Raw genomic sequence first — 9402 nt, forward strand, 5'->3', positions numbered from 1 at the left:
GAACTAGCCAGGTGCGGGGGGTGGGGGTGGGGCAGGGCTGCGCCCGGAGACCCGGCCCGAAGCCCCCTCCTCCCCCCCCCACGTCCCCCTGCCCCCACCCCCATCCCCTGCCTCGCCCCTTCCCAGCGCAGCTCCGAGCTCGCCCGGAAGGGTCGGCGTCGGAGCCCGAGCCAGAGCCGCGGGGAGCCGAGCCCCTCCCGCCCACCCGGACTCACGATCTTGAGCAGGTCCAGTCCGCTCGCCTGGTTCATGTCTCTCCATGTGCCTCTCCCGGGAAGGGGCGAGGAGGGCTGACCGAGCAGCCCCGGGGGCAGCAGCCTCTGAAGACCCGGAGGTCTCCCCCGCCCCTTCCCACTCGCTTTTCGGAAGCCGAGAAAAATGGAAGCCGCGGAAGAGCCAGGGGGGACAGGCGAGAAGGGGCAGGGTCCCCGGCGCCAGGAGAGGAGAAGCGGGTGGCAAAGGGCGAAGGGAGAGGGGGTGGCGGAGGCGACCCGGGCGGCAGGGAGCGGCCAGGCGGGGGATCCTAGCGGAGGAGGCGGCGGGAGAGCGGGCGGTCGGCGCCCCGGCGGCTCACAAAGAAAGGAGAAGGCGCGGCGCTCTCGCTACCTGTGCGGCCGCTCCGAGCGCCCCCGCGGGAGCCGCGTTCTCCAGCAGTTCCATCGGGATCTCCTGCGCCACCGCCGCCGCCGCTGTGGGAGGCGACTTGGACATGTCGCTTTGGACCATTGGCGAAAAGTCGGCTGGCAGCGAGCAGTCAGCCCCTCGCGGCGGGTCTCCTCCTCCCCTCCCCCGCCCCCCGCCGCCCGCTGCCCGCTCCGGGGGCTGCCCGGGGCTCGGCGCCGCGCTCGCCGCTCTCAGGGCGCGGGACGGGGCCGGGCCATTTTGAAAAGCGAGACGCGGGGCGGCGGCGGCGGCGGCGGCGGCGGCGGCGGGGCGGGCTCGCGGCCGGGCGGCCGGGCAGGGCGAGCGCCGAGCGGCGGCGACGACACGGGGACGGGAGCCGCGGGCGCCGGGAAGGTCCTCGCCGGGAGGGAGGGAGGGAGCTCGGGGAGCGCGAGCCCAGGGGGAGGCGCGTCGGAAAGCGAGAGTGACAAGGCAGCCGAGCGCCGAAAAGTTCCCCGCGGGAGGCGCGGGCCGCGTGGGCTCCGGCCCAGCCGCTGCGCGTCTCCGTGGCACGCGCGCTGGAAAGTTTTCAAAGCCACGAAAGCGAGGCCTTGCGCCCGGGAGCTTCCTCGCTCGGGCTGCCGGGCTCGGCTCCCCCGGCTCCCCCGGCTCCCCAGCCACCTCGCGGGCAGCCTGGCAGCCCGCGGGCGGGAGAGGGGCGGGAGCGGCGGAGAGCGCCCGGGCTCCGCTCCTGAACTGGACTCCTGGGGTCCGCGGAGGCCTCTGGCGGCCCCGGGGCGCGGGCGTCTGCCGGGGCAGCCCGTGAGCCCGGGAAGGCACTTGACGGTGGCAGTGACGGGGGCGGGGGGTGGGGGGTGGGTAGAAAAGTCGCGGGGCTGAGGACCCGAGCATCGGCAGCTGGCCTCCTCCGCTAGGTCCCAAAGCACCACTTCCCAGCCCCAGCCCGAAGTTCTTCCTTCCTGACTCCTGTCTGACTCCTGGCCAAACAGCGCTGCTTTTGGAGTGCGCTTTTTCTGCAAAGTGGAGAAGTCTTCCTGGCACGTTTTGGGCAGAATAAGCACTATTTTACTATCCCGAATTCTTGGTCATGAGAGTAGTGGACATGAGCATGAACATTGCACTTAAACAGCAAAAGACTCACTTTTCTACTCGAGCGTGCCTCTTCTTGCAACAAAGGTTACTGCAGCGAAACTCAGGAGAACCAATCGTCTAGGCATCAGTGTGATCTCTGTCTGTCAAATAAATAAATAAAATCTTAAAAAAAAAAATACGACGTCTAGGGTTTGGCGTGATGAAATATACATACAGAAATGCAGTCCACGAGGCTCCAACTGCCTTTTATATGAAATGACTGTGGGACGCAGTACTTGTTCATCTCAAAGATCAACAGCTGAAACCCATCTCCATCATAAGCTAATTTTAGTAAGACTGAAAGAATAGGTTTTGGTAAGGTTAAAACTTTAGGGATATCCATAGGGCACCTGGGTGGCTCAGTGGGTTAAAGCCCCTGTCTTCGGCTCAGGTCATGATCCCAGATCCTGGGATCGAGCCCCACATCGGGCTCTCTGCTCAGCCGGGAGCCTGCTTCCTCCTCTTTCTCTGCCTGCCTCTCTGCTTACTTGTGTTCTGTGTCTGTCAAATAAATAAATAAATAAATAATCTTTAAAAAAAAAAAAAAAGGCATATCCATTGGGTCCCTGGTTTTCCTAATCTTTGACGTTAAAAGGGTCATTTTTACTTAGATTTCAGTGACTGTTAAAGAGAAGCACTAAAATATTGGATAACAATAATGATGATAATATGACATTTTGAAAAACAACAGACTGGGAAGCTGGGAGGCTCTTGGTTAGGATGTGGGTGAGGAGCCCGGTGACAAGGAAGAGGGCACCCTTTGCTTTCTAGCCAAGGCTGGAAGTCTCCGCAGAACCCTGGCTAAGAATTGTGGAGGGGTGAGGGGAAACAGTGATGTTTTATATGTATTCACACATATACATATGTGTGCATATATGTATATACAAAAAATACAAAAGATATTGTACTTAAAGTTTTGGATTCATTGTCTATTTTAACTTCGTGATCTGCTGAGGATATCACCCTCCTAGGTCTATTCATTTAACAAAACTACTTGGTTCTCTTGAGAGAGTGTTCAAATTTCAGGGGTAACATGAAGTCTAGTTCTCTTGTAGACTGGAAGCTGTGTGGGTAGGAGCCCCGCATATTCATCAGAGCACATTCAAATCTAGTAAGTTGCCCTGAGTTCTTTCAATAGTCAGTCAAGTTTATTTCAAGCTTTCATTGCGTGCCACTGGAGGAATACACAACAAAAACCAGGTCTGTTGGGGCTTATAGTCTAGTTAATAAGCACTTAGAAACCAGTCAATACACACTTGTTGATGGAAGGGAGGGAGGATTCTAACATGGTTTTTTAAAAACACCCAGTTAGATGAAACTTTGTGTCTTCCCAAGACATCTGTGTGATTTCTTTTTTTTTTTTTTTAAAGATTTTATTTATTTGACAGAGAGAAATCACAAGTAGATGGAGAGGCAGGCAGAGAGAGAGGGAAGCAGGCTCCCCGCTGAGCAGAGAGCCCGATGCGGGACTTGATCCCAGGACCCTGAGATCATGACCTGAGCCGAAGGCAGCGGCTTAACCCACTGAGCCACCCAGGCGCCCCCTGTGTAATTTCTTATAGTGTACTTAATTATCTCTGCATTCACTTTCATTTATGACCATCAGGGAAATGGAATTTTGTCTTTCATCACATTTTTAAAGAGATCACAAAATAGCAAGACAACCTTGAAAATAATTTTTAATAATACTTATAACCAAAGGGCCTGTAAAGTTTGTGCCAAAGGACAAGTAAAGTTTGAAATAAATGTTCATGTGTGATCTAGTATATAAGTTAGATCAAACTGCTTTTATGTTTTTTCTGCCACTACATAGTTTCTTGAGAATAACCAATTGTGTCTTACTCATTTTAGTATTCCTAGCATGGAGCATGGTGTTGGGCACTTAGATGAAGCCTGAAAACACAAGTTGCATAAATGAATGAATAAATGATCTGTCTTCATGTGTCTTAAAACATAAAACTTGGCAAGTTCTAACATAGGAAGACATTTACCTAATCATAATTCCCATGAAAGCATTATATTAATTCTTTCTTTATAACCTGTGCTAATTTAATTAGTGTATTAAACAGTAACACAATGCAATGTACCTGTTCAGACTCTAGTCTGCTTTTTAAAGGTTTCAAATAAAATATAAGGCAATGTTACCCTTGTGTAAAAAAGGAAACACTGTCAGAATAAATATAGATAGAAAAACGTTTGAGAGGGGCATCTGGGTGGCTCAGTTGGTTAAGACTCTGCCTTCACCTCAGGTCATTATCCTGGGGTCCTGGGATGGAGCCCCAAGTTGGGCTCTCTCCTGAGCGGAGAGTCTGCTTCTCCCTCTTCTTCTCCCTCTGTGCCCCCCCCCCCAAATAAATAAATAAAAATCTTAAAAAGAAAAGAAAAAGGTTTGAGAAGCTTATTAGGGATGCCTTCTATCATGGTCAGTTTTGTTTTTAATATACCTTGACTTTTGCAGTTTTTAAAAGCCACAGATGAATACTAAAATTTGATAAATGAAGCCTAATTCTTTTCCATGTTAAAAGTTATGCAGATGTACTCTAGCAATAATGGATGTACAGTCATCAGTGGAGGCATTCAAATGCAGATGACTAATTTGTTCAAGCTGTATGTAAACTTCAGCCTGCTCATTAGCCCTTGTAATGGACAGGCATATTATGGGCATTACTAATGCTCTGAAATGAGAATGGGGGCCAGGAAGAAACACTGGCCAAGGAAGCCAGAAGTTTAAAAGAGTTGGTTTTTCTTCCCCTCCAAGAGAGAGAAACAGAGATTACAATTACTTTACTCCTCTCTCCCTTGCAGATTTTTGACTATATTTAAGACCTTGTGGAGTAAGAGCTCTCTGGGACAGATAAGCACCATGTGTGATTTTTTTTTTCCATTTTACTTAGTAAATCATTTTTCAACACGTTATAGTTCCAGATCTGTCATTATGTATAGCACTTTCATAAAGATACACCTGTATCTACCACTGACCTAACTTATGATGCATTCCACAATGTTAACATTTGCTTTTTGTAAACTTACACTATAAAATGAGTGTCGTGATTATGATTGTTGTTTAATAGCATATAAAGGCGCAAGCAAACCCAGTATAAGGGGGATAAGTGTGTGTGTGTGTGTGTGTGTGTGTGTGTGTGTGTGTGAAAGTCACAGCTGAAATATACAAGTAGTCAGGGAAAGCTTAATTTCATTTCCAAAGAAAAGGCTTTAAGGAAGAATCAAGATTTCATGAGTTCCTAGAACTAGAAGACAGAACTCGGGAGTGTCTAATATTCTATAGCACTTTTTTAGTTTATAAAGCACATTCATTTGTTATTAATTTCTCACCTGAACCCTGTTATAACAACTGGTACCTTTGTTTACATACAAGGTGCCAGGCTTTGTGTGAAGGATTTATATACCTCATCTCATCTATGAATTAGAAATCAGTATTCCCTGTGTTCATTAGGATAAGTCCAATTGCTCTAACAAGTACATCTTAAATATTTTGTGGATCAGAGAACAATCAAGAGGATTGTATAGACTATGGAAACCTGCATTATCAAGAAACACATCTGCATTTCCATATGTAGAGCTGTCAGCTTATTCATAGCTGCGATTCCCAGCTGTCCTTGTCTCTTTCTTCTGGAACCTGTGTTTTAAGGGTGGCACATTGGTAGCTAGAATAAAAGACTGTGTATTTCCCAGTCTCTGTTGCAACGAGATGCAGCTATGTGGCTACATTCTGCAGACTACTGAGAAGTATCCATAAAAGGGAGAGAAAAGCTTTTATTCCTCTTCTTCCTTCCAGCTGACGACCGGATCGTGGATGTATTAGCTAAACTATGAGTGGACATTTTAGACAATGAAGACACATAAAAGCCACATGCTGAAATTCAACGAGCAGGGGAAAGAAAGTGCTTGGGTCACTGATGGCACCACAAAGCCACTACAGTAGCTCTGAACTGCTGACTTTCAGACTTGGGAGGCAGAAATAAACATTTAGATTGCTTAAGCTTCTGTTACTTTAGGTCTTCTGATAAGTCATACCAAACCTAACCAGCCTAGTGATCCTTTCATTACTCAAAACATTTTTTTTCCTTTTAAAATTAACTTTCAGGATGCCTGGGTAGTTCAGTTGGTTAGGCGTCTGTCTGCCTTTGGCTCAGGCATGACCTCAGGGTCTTGGGGTGAGTCCTACATCGGGCCCCTTGCTCAGCGAGAATCTGCTTCTCCCTCTGCTAGTTGCTCCCCCTGCTTGTGCTCTTTCTCTGACAAATAAATAATTAAAAAAAATTTTTTTAACTTTTTAAAGTGTAATTTACCTTATCTTGGTTCATATATCAGGGGAATGCTGGCCTGATAAAGTGAGGGCCAGTGTTGGGAAATTTTTCATGTTCTATATTCTGGAAGAATTTATACAGACTTAGTCATACTTCTTTAGTACATATTTGGAAGAATTCACTAGTGGATCTGGAGTTTTCTGTGTTTTTAATATTGATTCAATTCCCTTAATTGATGTGTGGTTAGTCAGGTTATTTTTTTTTGATCCTTGATAGTTCAAGTGTTTCACAAAATTTGTCCATTTCATCTTTATCAGTTTTATTGACATAAAGTTGTTATAAGTATTCTCTTACTATCCTTTGAATGTCTGCAGCCTCTACAGGGACATTTTCCTTTTTGTTCCTGATATTAATAATTTGCATTCTTTCTTTTCCTCTTGTTTACTCTGGCTAAGGGCTTATCAATCAATCTTCTCAAATAAACTTTAGGTTTCATTGATTTTCTTATTTTTCTGTTTTCTCTTGATTTAAATTTCTGTTCTTATATATTTTCTTCCTTCTTTTTTAAAAGATTTCTTTATTTATTATAAAGAAGATGTGAGATATATATATATATGTATATATATATATATCCTATTTAGCGAGTGATTCCATCTTGGATTAAACAGTCATTTTGTTGTTTATGCAATAAAACTTGAACTGTCTCTGCCCCCCTTCCCCCCAGGGGAGTTACTTAAAAACAAGCCTGAGAAATCAGTCCCAGGGAACAAAGCCCCAATACAAGGGTGGGTCAGGCCAGGTGGAAGTATCTAATCAGTGGGGGTGCATACTGTCTCCCTAGCTACCAAGGAGTATGGGCCCCGCCTTTTGGGTGCCAATTCTGACCAAGGTGAGAGGCTAGTTCAAATGTCTACTATAGGGTAAATTGTAATTCAATTGGTCACTTATCTGTGACCTAGCATGACTATGTAGCTTTCTCTGTGTGTTACAATCTCATTGGTCACCTGTGCGTGGCCAGGCCCAACCACATGGCCTTTGCACTTAAAAGCTAGTCTGTGAAGCAGAGAGGGGTTGCCCGCTCTGTAAGAGGCACGGCCCTGAACCTTCAGTTTGATTCTTGTTGCTTGGCGTGAAATAAAGCTTTGCTTGACCTTTGCTTTGTATCAGTCTCGCTCCTTTAATCACGAACCCATTATTGGGGGGCCTTTCACAATATTATGCAGCCATTTAAAAAAACCTCTGAAATCTTGCCTTTGTAACAATGTGGATGGAACTAAAGGGTATTATGCTTGGCAAAGTCAACCAGAGAGGGACAATTATCATATGATCTCACTAATTTGAGGAATTTGAGAAACAAGACAGAGGATCATAGGGGAAGGGAAAGAAAAATGATACAAGATGAGCCAGAAAGGGAGACAAACCATAAGAGACTCTTAGCCTCAGGAAATAAACTGGGGGTTGCTGGAGGGGAGGGGGATGGGAGGAATGGGGGGTTGGGTGATGGACGTTCGGGAAGGAATGTGCTATGGGAAGTGCTGTGAATTATGTAAGACTGGTGATTCACAGACTTGTACCCCTGAAACAAATGATATATGTTAATAAAAAGATAATGAAAGTTTTGCCTGTGGAAGAGTAAAAAAAAAAAAGATTTATTTATTTTAGAGAGAGAGCACAAGTGGGACAGGCTGAGGGAGAGAGAGAGAATGTCAAGCAGACTCCTAATTGAGCATAGAGCCGGAGGTGGGGCTCGATCCCATGACCCTAAAATCACAAACTGAGCCAAACCAAGAGTCAATGCTTAAGTGACTACACTACCCACGCGCCCCCTATTTTATTCCTTCTTCTGGCTTTGGGCTCGTTTTTTCTCTTCTTTTCTCCTGATTTCTTAAGATGAAAGTTTAGAACTTTTCCTATTTTACTTCTGTCCTAATATGAACATTTGATCATATACATTTTCCTCCAAGCTCCTAGTTAGAGAAATCCAGTGATTCTGACTTGTGTTTTTCTATTCATGTAATTCAGAATATGTGCCAATGTTCTCTGTGATTTCCTCTTTCAACCCTGGGTTATAAAGAAGTCAGTTCTTGAAGCTTTAAATACTCCTTTTGATTTTTCGTTTGACTCCATCGTAATCGGAGAATATACTATGTGTATTCCCAATCATTTTAAATTCGATGAGGTTGGCTTTATGTTTGTGGTTCAGGAAATCATCTACCTTAAATTTTTTTGTGTGTATTTGAAAATAATTCATATTCTAGTGTTGCTGGGGGGAATGTTAGAGAAAAACAGATTAGATTAATTTGCTTGGAGTGTTTTTCACGTCTTCAATATCTGAACTTTTTTTTTTCCTTTGTCTACTTATTTGATCAATTAATGAGAAAGGAGTGTTGAAGTCTACAAATATAATTTTGGATTCTTTTAATTCATTATTTTTGAATTTTTTTCTTGTGATAAAATACATATGAAATTTACCATCTTAGCCATTTCTAAGTGCACATTTTAATGGCATTAGGTGTATTCACATCTTTGTATAACATCACCACCATCCATCTCCAGAACTTACTTCATCTTCCTGAACTAAAATCCTATATCCACGAAACCATCACTCCTCATGCTCTCCCATTCCCCTCCCCCAGCAACCCCTCTTCTGCCTTCTGTCCCTCTGAATTTGACTACTCTGGGTACCTCTCCTGATGTGCAATTGTGCAGAATTTGTCCCTTTGTGACAGACTAATTTCATCGAGGCTAATGCCTTCAGAGTTCATCCGCTTTATATCATGCATCAGGATGTCCTTTCCTTTTAAGGCTGAATAGCATCCCATTGTATGTATCTACTATGCTTTGTTCACCCTCCTGTCAATGGATACTTGGGTGGCTTCCATATTTTAGCTATTGTGAATAATGCCTCATGAACATGGGTGTACAAATTCAGGACCCTGTTTTCAATTCTGGGGGGTAATTACTATGGTCTGAGTGTTTGTACCCCATCCCCCAAATTTGTATTTTGAAATCCTAATGCCTGATGTGATGGTCTCAGGAAGCGAGGCCTTGGGTCATCAGGGCAGAGCTCTTATGAGTGGATTCGTGCTGTTCCAAAAGAGAGCTGGCTTGCCCCTCTGCCATGAGATAATAATAGCAAGAAGTAGGCAGTCAGCTACCCAGAAGAGAGCTTTCACCAGAACCAGACCATGCTGGCACCCTAATGTGGGGCTTCTATCTTTGAGAATTGTGAGAAATAAATTTCTGTTGTTTATAAACCACCCAGCCTGTGACATTTCGTTAAAGCTGCCAGAATGATCTTAGACAGGTATATATGCAGAAATGGAATGGCTGGATCATATGGTAATTCTATTTTTAATTTTTTGAAGAACCAGCACAC

At 45.1% G+C, this 9402-nt stretch overlaps 1 protein-coding gene across 6 annotated transcripts in view; it reads right to left on the bottom strand.

The window, feature by feature from the left end:
• CACNB2 (calcium voltage-gated channel auxiliary subunit beta 2) overlaps positions 1–1915 on the bottom strand; it is a 380480-nt gene extending 378565 nt beyond the window's left edge. For 3 of the 6 annotated variants that reach the window (XM_059184000.1, XM_059184002.1, XM_059183999.1), the window contains exon 1: positions 607–1378. In XM_059184000.1, the coding sequence (XP_059039983.1) occupies positions 607–726 (120 nt within the window). In that variant the 5' untranslated portion in view covers positions 727–1378. Of the gene's footprint in view, positions 1–215; positions 1379–1765 lie in introns of those variants that run through there. The other 3 variants (XM_059184005.1, XM_059184004.1, XM_059184006.1) reach the window with 3 other exon arrangements.
• Between the last annotated feature and the right edge of the window lie 7487 nt (positions 1916–9402).

This window comes from Mustela lutreola, chromosome 8 (assembly GCF_030435805.1).
Source record: "Mustela lutreola isolate mMusLut2 chromosome 8, mMusLut2.pri, whole genome shotgun sequence".
In the NCBI taxonomy this organism is placed as follows: domain Eukaryota; kingdom Metazoa; phylum Chordata; class Mammalia; order Carnivora; family Mustelidae; genus Mustela; species Mustela lutreola.